The 18,241-nt window shown below is 44.0% G+C and overlaps 1 protein-coding gene across 11 annotated transcripts in view; it reads left to right on the top strand.

Moving 5' to 3' along the window:
- Positions 1 to 18,241, top strand: part of LRCH3 (leucine rich repeats and calponin homology domain containing 3) — a 115,587-nt gene that overhangs the window by 53,606 nt on the left and 43,740 nt on the right. For all 11 annotated transcript variants that reach the window (XR_015749546.1, XM_087965591.1, XM_087965592.1 and 8 more), the window contains exon 10: positions 14,571 to 14,647. Coding sequence is in view for 10 of the 11 variants with exons in the window: in XM_087965591.1 (XP_087821717.1) it covers positions 14,571 to 14,647 (77 nt within the window). In the remaining variant the exon portion in view is untranslated. The remainder of the gene's footprint in view (positions 1 to 14,570; positions 14,648 to 18,241) is intronic.

The following is an 18,241-nucleotide window of genomic DNA, read 5'->3' as shown; positions in this document are numbered from 1 at the left end:
TGGAGGACCTGGATCCTGCACCCTGAGTCAAAAAGAGGGCTGTGAAAATATCTACAGACCTCTCACATCCTGGATATATAAACTGTTTCAACTCCTTGCCACAAAACGACGCTATAGAGCATTGCACACCAGAACAACTAGACACAAGGACAGTTTTTTCCCCAACACCATCACTCTGCCAAACAACTAATTCCCTCAACACTGTCCAACTATTTACAAAGTCTGAATTATTATTATTGTCATCCTTCCTATTCCCTATCTTTGCCCACCTATGACTATAACCCTGTTGCTTGTATCTTTACAATTATATTGTTTTATTTGTTTCCTAGTATGATTTGATTGCTTATTTAGTATCCTATGCCTATCACTAAGTGTTGTATCTTATCATGCATTTTATTTTTTCTTTGTGTACACTGAGAGCATTTGCACCAAGACAAATTCCTTGTGCGTCCAATCACACTTAGGCCAATCACACATTCTATAAAGAATTAAGAGATTTAACCTGGAAATAAGAAACTTTCTGACAGTGAGAACAATCAACCCATGGATCAGAAGTTGCCCTCGAAGTTGTGGGAGCTTCATCACTGGAAGCTTTCAAGAAGAGACTGGACTCCCATCAGTCAGAAATGGTGTAGGGTCTCCGCTTGGGCAGGGGTTGGACTAGATGACCTACAAGGTCCTTTCAACTCTGATTATCTGTTATCTGAATTCTATAGTTGTGAGCTTCATCACTGGAGGCTTTCAAAGAGAGACTGGGCTCTCATCTGACAGAAATGGTGTAGGGTCTCCCGCTTGGGCAGGGGTTGGACTAGATGACCTCCAAGGTCCCTTCCAACTCTGATGATCTGTTATCTGAATTCTATAAAAATAAAGAATTCTATTAAGTGAATCTGCCTCCCCCATTGGACTTTGCTTGTCAGGAGGTCACATGACCCCAGGATACAGCGATCATCATAAATATGAGTTAGTTGCTAAGGGTCTGAATTTTGATCACGTGACCATGGAGATGCTGCAACGGTCATAAGGGTGAAAAATGATCGTGTTGCTTTTTTTCAGTGCCGTTGTAGCTTCAAAGGGCCACTAAATGAATGGTTGTAAGTCGAGGACACCTAATACAGCCATTGGTTTTCAGAGAACGGATTGTATGTCATTGTGATTTTTATCTTGGAGTTATTCCTGAGCTTTTGCGGATAACAGGATATTACATTCAGTGCTTATCTTGGACAATATTTACTATTTCAGATTTTGATTTGAAAGCAAATGATATTGAGCAGCCTCCATCGTGGTTAAAACGCCAGCATAAGAAAACAGATGCATATTTCGGGGAATTACAGTCGTCTCCACTGTGCTCCTCATTGTGAAATGGCTCTCGGGATGCGTATAGGCAAAACTCTACACATCGTGTGGGTGTGCTACTGAAACAATTCTGTGATTTTAATAATGTTTGGCGTATCAAATTATTGGTTGCCTTAATAAGGCAGCCACAAAGAAAACAAGGAGGGGGGAGATCTGCAGCCCAGCCTTTTCGTATTTTAATTTTTTGATGGATCACGTTTTGAAGCACTCCCCATTTCTCCTCTCCTCTACAGCTAGTCCTCAGCTTACGACCACAATTGATCCCGAAATTCATGTTGTTAAGTGAGAAATAATTTGTTCAGTGAGTTTTGCCCCATTTTATGGCTGTTCTTAGCACATTGGTTAAGAGTATCACCGCGGCTGTTAAATGAGTCAACATGATTGTTAAGTGAATCAGGCTTCCCCATTGATGTCGTTTGTCAGAAGGTCACAAAAGGGGACACGGCCAACAGTCATAAATGTGAGTCAGTTGCCAATCGCTTGAATTTATTCACATGACCATGGGGTGAACAAGTGTGAACAATGGTCCTAAGTCCCTTTTTTTCAATGACGTTGTAACTTCAACCGGTCACTAAATGAACTCTTGCAAGTCTAGGACCTACCTATATTTGTAAATTGGTCAGGGTACAAATCAAACGTTAAAAGGAAAAACTGGAAACAAAATTTGAAAAAGAGGCAAGTTAAAATCCCAGATTAAAAGTTAATTAAAATCCAGGAGGGAGGGAATGCTTTGCCCCTCTGGGGAGAGGCGGTTCCAGGGTTTCCCCAAATAAGGTAGCTTTCACACTGCACACCCTCAAACAGATTTTTTTTTTCCATTTTCTTAGACAGAAATGTGTTGTCACCATAAAAGAAAATAAAAAGTATGTGTCCTTTTAAAATAGGTTGGTGGTACCCCTGTTAAGGTTCAAAAGTCATAGGTTGCAAGCAGGCCTTGAGTTCCGTCCCTAAGAATGAAGAGAAGAGAAGAAAACAGAACAGATATTGGATGAAAATAGAATAGAATAGAATAGAATAGAATAGAATAACAGAATAGAATAGAATAGAATAGAATAGAATAGAATAGAACAGAATAGAATAGAACAGAACAGAATAGAACGATATTGGATGAAGAATAGAACATAGATATTTGATGAAGAATAGAACAGAACAGAATAGAATAGAATTATTTTATTGGCCAAGGAATTTGTCTTGGTGCAAATGGTCTCAGTGTACATAAAAAGAAAAGACACATTTGTCAAGAGTCAAGAATCATCAGGTACAACATTTAATCATAGTCATAGGGTATAGTAAGTCCTTGGGTAGTTTGAGCTTCCTGAGTTGGCATAGAAAGAACATTCTTTGTTGTGCTTTTTTGATGATGTTTTTGATGTTAGGTGTCCATTTTAGGCCATGTGATATAGTAGAACCTAGAAATTTGAAGGTCTCTGCTGTCGATACCGTGCTGTCTAGTATTGCAAGAGGTGGTAGTATGGGAGGGTTTCTCCTAAAGTCTACCACCATTTCTATGGTTTTGAGTGTGCTCAGTTCCAGATTGTTCTGGTTACACCACGAGGCAAGTTGTACAACCTCCTGGCTGTATGCGGATTTGTCATTGTCTCGAATGAGACCAATCACAGTTGTGTCACCTGCAAATTTCAGTATTTTAACAGAAGGATCGTTTGAGGCAGGACTAGAAGTCACCATCTCCCAGTTTCTAGCCTAGTTGCCAGATGACTTTTGTCCCTAAAGCAGGACTAGAACTCACCATCTCCTGGTTTTCTAACCTAGTGCCTTAACTGCTAGACCAACACTGGCGTTTCATCCCGCGACGGGCCAATTTACGTCCTCTTTGAAGGGTCCATCATAATTTTTTACACTCACTAAATGTCGCCAGCTGATGACTCCCTGTAGAAAAACTTTTGAAGAGGTTTCAGTCATGGGTCAAAGCCTCCCCCACCCCATAGTGCCCCAGGAGCTTCCCAAGGGAAGGCTGAAATAAAAGGCATCCTTCAAAACGCTGCCTCTGTTTCTTCCCAAGAAACAGAGGCATTCCATCAGCTATGGAGTTTATTCTTAGAACGTAAATTTGAACAAAAGATGGTTTTATTGGTTGGTATTGGCCTGAGGGTATTGGGCTGGGAAGGCGACAGTGGTTGCAGTGTTTCCTGTCCTGATACTCCGGCTCCTTTGCTGGTTTTTACGGAAAAATGCTAGAATGCAAAAAAAGATGGCCCTGTCTAGTGTGTTAATATAATTAAATGCAGACACAAATTAGACCCAGATAATGGACAGTTTCCTTCTATTTTACGGCATTGCAGTTAAACTTGAAACACTAGCTAGGTTTGACTAAGGAAGTGGACCGAGTTTTGGTCTTAGTAAGAGAGCTCAGCCATGCTGGAAAGGCTGAACTGGGATACGTGGTGGTTTCCAGCTCACTTTGGAGGGGGAGAAGCTTCTCCCAGGGTCTGCCAAGTCAGGCCTCCCAACAGAGAGAGGTCCTTGAGAGCCTGGGTCCTTGGTAGTACAGGTAGTCAGAATAGTAATGGGAAGGGACCTTGGAGGTCTTCTAGTCAATCCCCCTGCTCAAGCAGGAGAACTTACACCATTTCAGTCAAGTGGCTTGGTTATTAACTGAGTTTTTGCCCCCATTTTCTTGTCACAGTTGTTGAGACTTTCGAGAACAGATTGGACTGCCATTTGTCAGAAATGGTGTAGGGTCTCCCACTTGGGCAGGGGGTTGGACTAGATGACCTACAAGGTCCCTTCCAACTCTAATTATCTGTTATCTGTTAAGTGAATCACTGCAATTGTTAAGTTAGCAACATGGTTGCTAAGTGAATTTGGCTTCCCCATTAACTTTGCTTGTCAGAAAAGGCGGTCACATGACCACAGGGCCCTGGGATGCTGCAACCGTTGTCAAGCATTCATGCGTAAATCCCGTGACCGCTGCAATGGTCATAAAGGTGGAATACATAAGTCACTTTTTTCAGTGCTGTTGTAACTTTGAACGGTCACTAAATGAACGGTTGGGAGGATTACCTATAATCCTGGCTCTAGGTCAACAGGTTTTGGGACGAGCAATTACCGCGTTTCCTTTTCTGAACCTTTTAAGTATCTATCTGAGTTCAGTTCAGTTTAGTTTACTTTACTGTCACTGCACCTCGTGCAACAAAATCAAACACCATCTTCAGTGTACATTATGGCCATGAAAATAAAACACAAACATCCTTCACATTCTATACAATTGAACGGAAAACTCCTGATATTGCATGAATATTGCACTATACAGTAGAATTCAGTAGAGTTACGGCCCTGGGATAGAAGCTGTTTTTCAGCCTATTTGTCCTTGTTTTGATTATTCTGTACCGTCTTCCAGGTGGTAGTAATAACTGTGGAGTAAAAATTTAGGTGAATTTCAGGTGGGGAATCCTGATAGCAATTGTTAATAACTAATACCTCCTAGTGCTCAGAATAATAGCCTCTGGATTTGGCATGAAGTCTGTTGTTCCTTGCTGCAATTTTGAAAAAGAGTCAAAAATATTCTTGCCTGTAAGATATCCAATCCACTCCACCATTACCACAAGCCCAGTTTTGTCCAGTGGTTTGGGTTCTATACATTGAGAGACCATGAGTTCTAGTCCTGCCTTAGTCACGAAAGGCAACTTGGTGACTTTGGACCAATCACTAGGAGACGGTGAGTTCTAGTCTTGCCTTAGAATGAAAGCTGACTGGGTGACTTTGGGCCAATCACCAGGAGACAGTGAGTTCTAGTCCCACCTGAGGCATGAAAGCCTGTTGGGTGATTTTGGGCCCATCTCTCTCTCTCATCCCAACCCACCTTACAGGGTTGTTGTAATGGTAAAAATAGGAGGAGTATTATGTCATTTTATCACCATGGATTATTAGCAATTGCCCAGCTGTGTAAGCCACTGAAGCAAACATAAATGCTCTACTTTTCCTTTTCACAGATATAGTTAAGCTGGCAAAGCTGCTGAAAATGTTCAGTGTCTGGTGTTCATGCGTGCAATTGGGTCAGCATATTCTTTTGGCGCTAGCTATATATATATATCCGCATGGCTGTAATTGGGTCAGCATAATTTTTGCATATATATATATAACATATATAACCCAAAAATTATGCTGACCCAATTACAGCCATGTGGATAAAAAAATTATATATAAGTATTTAATAAGAATATTTCATTCATTCTGATCTAGGATGTCTTATTTTTGTGTTCCCTTTATTTTTTTGAGCAGTGTATTTTTCACAGAGAAGGGAGGGACATATACTGGTAGTTGTCGCCTCACAATGGTTCATTTAGTGATCGTTCAAAGTTACAATGACACTGAAAAAAGTGACTTTTGACCGTTATCACACGATCCCATGATCCAAATTCAGACACTTGGCAACTGACTCACATTTATGATGGTTGTGGGGTCGTGTGATCCCCCTTTGCAAACTTCTGACAAGGAAAGTCCATGGGGGAAGCCAGATTCACTTAACAACATATTGCTAACTTGACACTGATTCACTTAACATGGCAAGAAAAGTCGTAAAATTGAGCATACTCACTTAACCGACGTTTCACTTAGCAAGAGGTATTTTGGGCTCAGTTGTGGTTGCAACTTGAGGACTTCCCTGTGGATAGTTTTGTTCTCCAAGCACAGAAGCATAAGCTTCCTTTTTTACAATTTTCATTATTTATTACAAGGCAAGTTTCTCATTTCTGCAATGGGATGGGAGTAATACCATGCAATTTAATCCTCACCCTCTTTTTAGTTAGATACTTAGAATAACTTTCATTGTCGCTTTGAATTTACCCTAATTGGCATACATTAAAATGAAATTTCACTTTATACAGCTGTCAAAGGGTCTCCTCCTCCAATGTACACTACATAAACATGACAAAAACATTTAATCAAAACAAAATTACGTATATACCCACATATCTTCTCATCACTCCTTATCACCCATCCCCTCCCACTTGTGACTGTGTGGCTGTAACTTTGTTGCTTGTATCCTTACGATTTTATTGATTGTTTCCTGGTATGATTTGATTGCTTATTGTACCCTATGACTATCATTAAGTGTTGTGCCTGATGATTCTTGACTCTTGACTAATGTCTCTTTTCTTTTATGTACACTGAGAGCATTTGCACCAAGACAAATTCCTTGTGTGTCCAACCACACTTGGCCAATAAAAGAATTCTATTTTCTTTTCTTTTCTTTTCTTTTCTTTTCTTTTCTTTTCTTTTCTTTTCTTTTCTTTTCTTTTCTTTTCTTTTCTTTTCTTCTTTTCTTTTCTTTTCTTTTCTTTTCTTTTCTTTTCTTTTCTATTCTATTCTTTATTCCAATATCCTATTTGACTTTCCTAGTATATGATTTGATTTGCTTATTGTACCCTATGACTATCATTAAGTGTTGCACCTGATGACTCTTGACAAATGTATCTTTTCTTCTATGTACACTGAGAGCATTTGCACCAAGACAAATTCCTTGTGTCTCCAATCACACTTGGCCAATAAAGAATTCTATTCTATTCTATTCTATTCTATTCTATTCTATTCTATTCTATTCTATATATTATGTGACACAAAGAAACAACACATTCAAAGTGACAATAAAGTTTTTCTAAGTATCTTAAGTTTTTCTCCATTTCCCTCTAAATTAATGGGAAAGACTGAAGGGTTGGTTTTGGCTTCTTAATGGACCAGGCGTAGCGAGGGCAGAATCTCTGCCGTGAATGACTGGATGGTAGGAGATGAGATGGCTCTTAATAAGCCAAAACCAAAACCAAATTAAAGCAATGTCACTGTAATGTATTTGCTCCCCACCCTGGCTCTGAGGCTTGCATCAACATGTCTGATAGAGGCAAATGGTATCTTCTGTTCTATATTAGGCTCAGCATGTCCTGCGTCCGAATTTTTGTCTTTTGTCACCCAACAATATAAAAGCTGGGCTAAAGAAGTCCCTCGGGGCAGACATTTCTCTCTCCCCTTCCGGGGTTCCTGCAAAGCCTTTCACTTGATATCCCATCATGCACTCCGGATCAAACACAGCCTTCATTATTCATTCAATGTTGAGGAGTAATGGGATTTGTTGTTCTTTAATTGCTCACATGATCTTTCTGTTAAACAGGCTGGCCTCTGCACACACACACACACACACACACACACCGGTCTTTTGCTTACTCTGGGGTAATACCCTCTTGTCTGTTGCCCAACTTAATAGAAATAGAAATAGAATAAGGATAGAATAGAATAGAACAGTGATGGCTAACCTATGACTCGTGACACGCCGAGGCACTTTGACTGACACACCTGTTGGTGTGGGGAAAACCTGCACATTTAGAGGCTGCCTGTGCTCTGCTCCAATCCCTGCTCCCTGCTTGTGGCGTGGAGGCGTGGTGTCACCGCTGCCGCAAGATCTTTGCAGCAGAGAACCAGTTTTAACCGCCATAAACTGAGGTTTGTCAGTTTCATTACCTCAGGAACGCTACAGGAGGAAAGGAGATCCATGAGGTTCACAGCCCTGTAAGGTGGCCTTCCGATCCCCACATCCTGCACCTGCAGCCCTGAGACCAGGGAGACGAGTTTCACAGCCCTGTGTGATCACCCCAGCCCAGTCCGTCATAAACCAAATTATTGATATTTCTTGAAGTGACACACGACCCAAGGAAGGCTACACTTTTTCCCGATTTTCGACACACCAAGCTGAAAAGGTTAGCCATCACTGGAATAGAAGAGAAGAGAAGAGAAGAGAAGAGAAGAGAAATAGAAATAGAAATAGAAATAGAAATAGAAATAGAAATAGAAATAGAAATAGAATAGAATAGAATAGAATAGAATAGAATAGAATAGAATAGAATAGAATAGAATAGAATAGAATAGAATAGAATAGAATAGAATAGAATACTTTATTGGCCAAGTGTGATTGGACATACAAGGAATTTGTCTTGGTGCAAATGCTCTCAGTGTACATAAAAGATACATTCGTCAAGAATCATCAGGTACAACACTTAATGATAGTTAAAGGGTACAGTAAGCAAATCAAATCATACTAGGAAACAGTCCATATAAATCGTAAGGATGCAAGCGACAAAGTTACACTCGGTCACAAGTGGATGGGCGATAAGGAGTGATGAGAAGATTAACAGTAATAATAGTGCAGACTAATTACAGGTAATTGTGGTCATTAACTCCTTGACTTAACGACCACAACTGAGCTCCAAAATTTCGGTTGTTAAGTAGGACATTTGTTAAGTGAGCTTTGCCCCCATTTTACGACTTTCCTTGCCATCTTTGTTAAGTGAATCACTGCGGTGTGTTAAATTAGTCACCCGGTCGTTAAGCAAATCGGGTTTCCTCATTCACGTTGCTCGTCGGAAGGTCGCAAAAATGGATCACGTGACCCCAGGATGCTGCAACCATCATAAGTGTGAGTCAGTTGTCAAGCATCTGAATGTAAATGGCATGACCCTGGGGATGCTGCAGCGGTCATAAGTGTGAACAATGGTTGTAAGTCACTTTTGTCAATGCCGTTGTAACTTTGAACGGCCACCAAGTGAACTGTTGTTGTAAGTCGGGGACTACCTGTCCTGCTTCTTCGAGAATTGGCTATATTTCGAGTAAATTTTCATTTTTGCAATTGCATCAGCTCAGAATCCCCCTGACCCTATACAGGTAGTCCTTGGCTTACGGCCAATATTCTTGTCGTTAAGGGATACGATTGTTAAGTGAGTTTTGCCCCATTTTACGACCTTTTTTGCCACTGTTGTTAAGCGAACCCCTGCAGTTGTAAAGTTAAGTGAATCCGGCTTCTTCCTTGACTTTGCTGGTCAGAAGGTCGCAAAAGGGGATCACATGATCCCAGGATGCTGCGGCTGTCATAAATAGGAGTCAGTTGCCAAAATGTCCAAATTTTGATCACGTGACCACGGGAGATGCTGCAACGGTCACCACTGTGAAAAACGGGTCAAAGGTCCCTTTTACCAGTGCCGTCGTAACTTGGAACGGTCACTAAATGAACTGTTGTAAATCGAGGACGGCCTGTGTTGCTTCTGTAAACCAGTTAATGAATCCAAAGGAAGAAACACACACACACACACACGCGCTGTCAGGGCTCCAGCATCCACCCCCATTCAAATCTTGAGTCTCTAGCCGCCATCTCTCAGAGTTTAAAGATTTATTAGGAGCGAGCATGCCGGTGCTACCTGGGTGCAGCTGACTCTGAGACACATCATTCATTTCCCCCTTGACCTTGGTCTTCCCCCACCCCCTGGGTGTATATTCTCCAATGGGACACATCCATAGCCAAGAGTCATCCATCGTGCTCTCTAGTAATAATCTTGCGGGCCAGAAGCTTCGCCTAGAAATTATCTATGAAAGCATTTAAGGAATGCACTACTTCCCCTACTCTCTTTCTGATGGCAACTCTAAAAGACCAGAGAAATATTTTTGAGTTCACACACACACACACACACACACACACACACACACACTGCTCAAGGAAGCCCATCCAGTGGTGGGATTCACATTTTTTTTTTTACTACTGGTTCTGTGGCCGTGGCTTGGTGGGCGTGGCAGGGGAAGGATATACTGCAAAATCCCCATTCCCTCCTCACCCCACTAACCTGCTTTCCAGCTCCGTTCTCCTGGGCAGGGCAACCAAAGAAGACCTAGCCAATCAGCTGTGGGCGTGGCTTGGTGGGCGTGGTGTTCTGTGGGCGTGGTGTTCTGTGGCCGTGGCTTGGTGGGCATGACAGGGGAAGGATACTGCAAAATCCCCATTCCCTGCCCACCCCACTAACCTGCTTTCCAGCTCCGTTCTCCTGGGCAGGGCAACCCAAGGAGACCCAGCCGATCAGCTGTGGGCATGGCTTGGTGGGCGTGGTGTTCTGTGGGCGTGGCTTGGTGGGCGTGGCAGGGGAAGGTTACTGCAAAATCCCCATTCCCTCCTCACCCCACTAACCTGCTTTCCAGCTCCGTTCTCCTGGGCAGGGCAACCAAAGAAGACCCAGCCAATCAGCTGTGGGCGTGGCTTGGTGGGCGTGGTGTTCTGTGGGCGTGGCTTGGTGGGGGTGGCAGGGGAAGGATATACTGCAAAATCCCCTTTCCCTTCCCCCCCCCACTAACCTGCTTTCCAGCTCCGTTCTCCTGGGCAGGGCAACCAAAGAAGACCCAGCCAATCAGCTGTGGGCGTGGCTTGGTGGGCGTGGTGTTCTGGGCGTGGCTTGGTGGGCGTGGCAGGGGAAGGATATACTGCAAAATTCCCTTTCCCTTCCCCCCCCCACTAACCTGCTTTCCAGCTCCGTTCTCCTGGGCAGGGCAACCAAAGGAGATCCAGCCGATCAGTTGGGACTCAATGGGAGGCAGAGAAGAGATGGGGTTGGCGGGGCCAGTCAGAGGTGGGATTGGCCGGTTCTTCAAACGACCCAAAATTTCTGCTACCGGTTCTTCCAGAACCGGTCAGAACCTGCTAAATATCCACCTCTGAGCCCACCCAATTCTGCAGCATAACACAGGCTATTAAAAATATAAATTTCCTTTTTGGAAAAAAAAAAATCACAGGCAGTCAGCAAAAGAACACTAGTTCTTCATTGAATAGTAAATGGGATAATTGCAAATAAGTTGGTCAGCCCTGGAGTTGGATCGACAGGTAGTCCTTGATTTGCAACCATCCGTTTAGTGACCGAAGTTACAACAGCATTGAAAAACTGACCATTTTTTCACACTTAACGACCGTTGCAGCATTCCCCATAGTCACGTGATCTAAATTCAGGCGCTTGGCAACTGACTCGTACTTACAACGGTTGCAGTGTCCCGTGATTCTTCTTTTACAACCTTCTGGCAAACCAGATCAAAGGCGAAGCCAGTTTCACTTAACAACCCTATCACTAAATTAACACCTGCAGTGACTCACTTAACTGTGGCAGGAAAAGTCGTAAAATGGGGTTAAACTCACGTGAACAACTGTGTCGTTGTAGCAAAAGAAACTTTGGGCTCAATTGTGGTCGTAAGTCGAGGACTGCCTGAGGGCAATTTTGTAGGGCCGGCCATTTGCCAACCCAGCTCTATTGCTGAGAGAAATCCTAGCTGGTAGAAGCAGCTGCAGCAGAAGGAAAAACTTTTTCTAGTAGGGTATAAACAAATCCATTTTAGGATCATCTTACAGAGCTTATTCTAATTCCGCCCATGAACTGAAGATGCCAAGTGAGATTTGAGCACCTACACGGAGCAGGGCTAAACTTTGTCCAGCTAGTAGGTCCATAGCGCAAATTTCTGTATTTTAATGTCAGTCGTTGCTTGCCATGATTGAACAATAATGGAATCCTTTCTGTGAGAGGAAAACGGAAGAATGCTGTTGCCATTTTAGAATAGAGTAGAATTCTTTATTGGCCAAGTGTGATTGGACACAAGGAATTTGTCTTTGGTGCAAATGCTCTCAGTGTACATAAAAGAAATGATACATTCATCAAGAATCATCAGGTCCAGCACTTAATGATAATAGTCATAGGGTACAATAAGAATAGAATAGAATAGAATAGAATAGAATAATGGAACAGAACAGGACAGAACAGAACAGAATAGAATAAAATTCTTTATTGGCCAAGTGTGATTGGAAACACAAGGAATTTGTCTTGGTGCAAATGTTCTGAGTGTACATAAAAGAAAAGAGACGTTCGTCAAGAGTCAAGAATCATCAGGGACAACACTTAATGATAGTCAGAGGGTACAATAAGCAATCAAATCATACTAGGAAACAGTCCATATAAATCGTTAGGATACAAGTGACAAAGCTGCAGTCATACAGTCACAAGTGGGAGGGGATGGGTGATAAGGAGTGATGAGAAGATTAACAGTAATAGTAGTGCAGACTTTGTAAATAGTTGGACAGTGTTGAGGGAATTATTTGTTTAGCAGAGTGATGGCGTTCAGGAAAAAAACTCTCCTTGTGTCTATTTTCTGAAGAACTGTGTCAGAGTATATACATGAACGGGAATAGAGCTTTGTAACAAGGCAGCCAATGAATAGGCATAGCCGCTAAATCAGCCAATGAGAACTGTTTGGAAACTGAAACTAGAATTAGCCTAGGCGTGGCTCTATATTAAGCTCTGCAACTCTGAAGCTATGTTAAGCTCTGAGTCTGTCTATTGAAGATGAAAGTAGCTTCACCTGCCTGGTGAACTAAAGTGAAACCGATGTCTGTTTCTGAGCTCCTGAGTTGCTACTGAAGTTACTTGCAACATGTTTCTGTCTGAGTTGGCTCCATGTTGGAGAAATCTACAACTGGTTTGTAAAATCTATGTTTATAAAGATGTTAAATGAAGAATCATCCATCTCTGTTTATTTTTCTGGTGCTGAATTAACGCTGCAAAAAACTGTGAACAAACTATGAAATTCTTGGTGCCCTCTGAGCTTTGTGCTGCTGTCGTTACCTAGTTGGGTCATGAAACGTCTGAAAACCACCAAGCTTAGAGAGCACCAAGGACCTCATAGTCCTCCTCCTCCTCCTCCTCCTCCTCCTCCTCCTCCTCCTCCTCCTCCTCCTCCTCCTCCTCCGAGCTGCCCCACCTGGCCACCTGATTCCATTGAGTTGAATCAAAATATTTTATTGTCACTTTGAATGTACACAGAACACATTAAAATGAAATTTTATTGCATACAGCTCCCAAAGGGTCTCCACCTCTAATATACACTCTGTTAACATGACAAAATAAATAAATATGCATATACCTACATATATGACACAGAGAAACCACATAATATTTCAGATGTATGCATGTACATGGCAAGAGAAACGAATCTTGCGAGTTTGCCAGGCGGATGGCCTAGGGAACAAAGCTGTTCCAAGGATCTGGTAGCCCTGCTAGAAATACTTCCAAACTCCTCCCAGAGGGGAGCAATAGACACAGACTGTGAAGTGGCTACGTGGGGTCTCTCACGCTGCTTCCAGCTCTTAAGCACATAGCTTAAAAAAGGAACTTTTACTGAGAGAGAGAGAGAGTGTGGTTGAAATTCAGGAGAAATCTGAAAAAGCCCCCGCCAAGTACAAAACAGTTCTTCTGTTTCACCAAACACGTGCACCCTGGCCAGTCCCCTGGCAGCCAATGGGATGCCACAAGTTTTTTTTTTTTGAGAACTGTGAGGTGCTAGGCAGCTAATGGTCCACTCTCAGGACATGATGGCCTTGAAACCAGGCTGGAACCAGCTGGGAGAGAGTTACAGCAAACAGTTAACAGCAAAGGCATGCGAAAATGCCAGCAAGCCATCCTCCTCTTCCTCCCTTCCCACAGAGTGGCAGGACACAGTGTGGACCTGACACCACCTTCTCCTGCTCTCCACAAACCCCACTCCCTTCTAGCACTGATGACCTTCCCTACTAGGGTCACGAAACGTCTGCCAAAAAAACAACCAAGCTCCGAGATCACCAACGGTCATAAGTGTGAAAAACGTACGTCACTTTTCTCAGTGCCGTTGTGACTTTGAACGGTCACTAAATGAACCATTGTAAGTTGAAGACTATCCCTACAGAGATCCAGTACTGTTGGAAGCATTTCTAGGTCCAAAATGCCTTAAATCGGGGGTCTCCAACCTTGGCAGCTTTAAGCCTGGCGGACTTCAACTCCCAGAATTCAAGTTGCCAAGGTTGGAGACCCCTGCCTTAAATCATACTCGTAGTTGGCATCTCTACATTTACGTCCTCACGTTAAGGCAATGGATGCGTATCGTTTGTGACCAGAGTAAGTGGCCATTTGTAAACTAACACAGCTAAGACTTCGTACTCACACTTCCAACCCTCCCTGGTCACGTGATCACCAGTTGCGGCCTTCCCCACCGACTTCCAACAGGTAGGAGAGTGGGGAGAGTTGGAGTCCTTTAGTGATTGTGCGATTGAGTTAACAACTGCAATGATTCATTTATCAGCTGTGGCAAAAGTTATCAAATCCAGCATGATTCACTTAACAACTGTCTTGCTTAATGGAAATTGTGGTTGTAGGTTGAGGACTATCTGTATTTGTTGGTATCTACATATAGGAAGCAACCCGAATTCGTTCTCTGCTTGCGGATCATTTTAGTTTGCTTCAACTATTTGAAACCCTGAACATGGTTAGTCGAGACTGGTGAAAATGGAAGATTTCAAGGAGTCAAAGTTTTTGAGGGGGAGCTTCACAAATGTTCTTAAATGTTGATTGTGGCCTTCTATTTTTTTTTTCTCTCCCTTTATGAAGGGTTCACCCGTAAAACCTACAAACAACCGAGAGTTTCCTAGGTCGGAAGATGCAAGAAAATACCTCCATCAAAATAGGTGAGAACTTTTATTTCATAATAGTTTAAGAACCTTTGAGGGAGAGTTTAAACTTAATGTATAAAACACAAGTCCCAACTCTCATTTTTTAAGATGAGTCACCCAGTTGGCTTTCATGCCAAAGGTGGGACTAGAACTCACTGTCTCCTAGTGATTGGCCAAAAGTCCTCCAGCCACTTTGGTGTAGGGGTTAAGATACTGGCTTAGAAACCAGGAGACAGTGAGTTCTAGTCCCGCCTTAGCCATGAAAGCCAACTGAGTGACTTTAGGCCAATCACCAGGAGTCTGTGAGTTCTAGTCCCGCCTTAGCCATGAAAGCCAACTGGGTGACTTTAGGCCAATCACCAGGAGTCTGTGAGTTCTAGTCCCGCCTTAGCCATGAAAGCCAACTGAGTGACTTTGGGCCAATCACCAGGAGGCTGTGAGTTCTAGTCCCGCCTTAAGCATGAAAGCCAGCTGGGTGACTTTGGGCCAATCACCAAGAGACGGTGAGTTCTAGTCCCGCCTTAGCCATGAAAGCCAACTGGGTGACTTTAGGCCAATCACCAGGAGTCTGTGAGTTCTAGTCCCGCCTTAGCCATGAAAGCCAACTGGGTGACTTTGGGCCAATCACCAGGAGACAGTGAGTTCTAGTCCCGCCTTAGCCATGAAAGCCAACTGGGTGACTTTAGGCCAATCACCAGGAGTCTGTGAGTTCTAGTCCCGCCTTAGCCATGAAAGCCAATTGGGTGACTTTAGGCCAATCACCAGGACACAGTGAATTCTAGTCCCGCCTTAGGCATGAAAGCCAATTGGGTGACTTTAGGCCAATCACCAGGACACAGTGAATTCTAGTCCCACCTTAGGCAAGAAAGCCAACTGGGAGAGTTTGGGCCAGTTGCTTTCTCTCAGCCCAACCTACCTCAGATGTTTATTATGGGGAAAATAGGAGGAGGAAGGAATATTGTGTGTCCGCCTTGAGTTACTTCTCAAAATAATAAAAGCAACAAATAAATAGATAACACCCTCCTCCCCCCCAATGGGTGTTACGCAGGAGCAGAATGCAAGCTTCATACAGTAGAATTTACAACTGATCATAAAACTCACTGTGAAGTTCCCATCGCCTTGGGCTCTGCCTCTCTCATCTAGCCTCTTTTGCTACCGTCATAGCTCCAGTCAGAAATATAAACCCTTTGCGAAAGGAGGCTATTTATTCAGACTCTTTACATTCTGTGGGTCATGCAGGACATTCCCCTGGCAGCAGGCACCGTTAAAGAAGTGCCAACTGTAGTGCAGCACACCCCTGTAAACAAGCACTCCTCGCAAGAACAGCTGTGGGCACACAGCAACCTTATCCTGGCCTTCTCCACCAGCTCTGCTTATCTGAGCAGGGATAAAGGCGGCCCTCTGTAGAGCCCACAAATCAGCACCAGTGGAATAATGACAGAAGTGTCACCACGGTTGAAGGGATGACCTTTTTTTGTCCAGGAATAGAGAGACTCTGCTGTATCCACTGATCCATACACTGCTCGTCACCCTAGGGCAGTGTTTCCTCAGCCTTCGACACTGGAAGATGGGTAGACTTCAGCTCCCAGGATCCCCCAGCCCGAGGAATTGTGGACATTGAAGTCCACGTATCTTTAAATCAGGGGTGTCCAACCGTGGCAACTTTAAGACTTGTGGACTTCAACTCCCAGAATTCCTCAGCCAGCTTTGCTGGCTGAGGAATTCTGGGAGTTGAAGTCCACAAGTCTTAAAGTTGCCAAGGTTGGATACCCCTGCTTTAAATGAGCACAAGTTAGAAACGCTCCCTTGGGCACTTAAATCCTTCAATAATACACAACTGTGTGAGCATTTCCTCTCAACCCTGCAGGCCATCATCACCCTTCTGTCAGGGGATGACTCCTCTCTCTCTTTTCTTCCTATCCCAGTTGATTATTTCCGTCCAGATCCTACCCCAAAGTAGCATAGCCTTGCCTGATTAACGTGCAGAGAAATGAAGCGTCTTAATGTAAGGCATGTGCCAAATGACTCTGCTCCATCCGAAATAGTGGCGATGCAGTGGTTAGAATGCAGTATTGCAGGCTGACTCTGCCGACTGCCAGCAGTTCGATCCTGAGTGGCTCGAGGTTGACTCGGCCTTCCGTCCTTCCATGTGTAAAATGAAGACCCAGATTGTTGGGGGCAAGAGGCTGACTCTGTAAACCACTCAGAGAGGGCTGGAATGCACTGTGAAGTGGTATATAAGTCTGAATGCTATTGTCCTTCCTTCCTTCCTTCCTTCCTTCCTTCCTTCCTTCCTTCCTTCCTTCCTTCCTTCCTTCCTTCCTTCCTTCCTTCTTTCCTTCCTTCCTTCCTTCCCCCTTCCTTCCTCTCCCAGCCTTCCTCTCCCAGCCTTTCCTTCCCTTCCCTTCTTTTTTCCTTCCTTCCTTCCTTCCTTCCTTCCTTCCTTCCTTCCTTCCTTCCTTCCTTCCTTCCTTCCTTCCTTCCTTCCTTCCTTCCTTCCTTCCTTCCTTCCCCCCTTCCTTCCTCTCCCCAGCCTTTCCTTTCCTTCCCTTCTTTTTCCTTCCTTCCTTCCTTCCTTCCTTCCTTCCTTCCTTCCTTCCTTCCCTTCCTTCCTTCCTTCCTTCCTTCCTTCCCTTCCCTTCCCTTCCCTTCCTTCCCTTCCCTTCCTTCCCTTCCCTTCCCTTCCCTTCCCTTCCCTTCCCTTCCCTTCCTTCTTTCCCTCCTTCTTTCCCTCCCTCCCTCCCTCCGTCCCTTCCTTCCTTCCCTCCCTCTTCTTCCTCTCCCTCCTCCCTCCCTTCCTTAGAATGCCATAGTGCAGGCTAACTCTGCCCACTGCCAGGAATTCGATCCTGACCGGCTCAAGGTTGACTGAGCCGTCCATCCTTCCAAGCTCACTAAAATGAGGAGCCACATTTTCGGGGTCAAGCTCCAAGGGGCTTTGTAGCAGGCCCTTCCAACCTTAGCCCCTTTTAAAGACTTCAGCTCTGCTAGCTGGGGAATTCTGGCAGTTGGAAGTCCACACGTCTTAAAAGTTGCCATAGTCGGAGGCCCCCCTGCTTACGAAGCGCTGTGGCGTGGTATATCAGTCTTCAAGTGCTATTTCTAAAAGAAGGCAGGAGAAAAGAATTGGGCGCGCTCCATGGCATCGGATCAAGACGATGGTGGCTTGCTTCGGCCAGTTCGAAAGATGGGTTTTCTCTGCAATAGATGTGACTGCCACAACCTGACTACCTTAGAGTAACCGTCCTATTCTTGAGGCAGAAACAAAAGAGTTCCTTACCCAGCTACAGGGATGCCTTCTCCATATATGGCAATATTGCTCCCAGCTTTTTACTGCGTTAGGAGCTTTCCATGGTGACCGCTAGCCTATCGTTAGGAGACGGGGGGGGGGTGGGGGGGGAGAGCTGGCCTTCTTAAGTGCGCTTTGAGAAGTGATTCTTTAGTTTGCTGGAACAGAAAGGGGTGATTTAATATAATATTCCCTTCGGATTATAATGGAACACTTTGATTTAAGGTGGGAGGAATCCTGTCCTTGGCACCTGATCCAGATGGAACAGAGATTGTGAAAGGCACAGGAGGAATTTAAGCCAGGATTGAAAAGTTTGTAGT

The sequence above is a fragment of the Notechis scutatus genome, chromosome 4 (assembly GCF_049901735.1).
Source record: "Notechis scutatus isolate UNSWTSFEM ecotype Mainland chromosome 4, rNotScu1.2, whole genome shotgun sequence".
Taxonomy (NCBI): domain Eukaryota; kingdom Metazoa; phylum Chordata; class Lepidosauria; order Squamata; family Elapidae; genus Notechis; species Notechis scutatus.
Note: the sequence above shows the minus strand (reverse complement) of the source record. Positions and strands in the feature narration are given on the sequence as shown.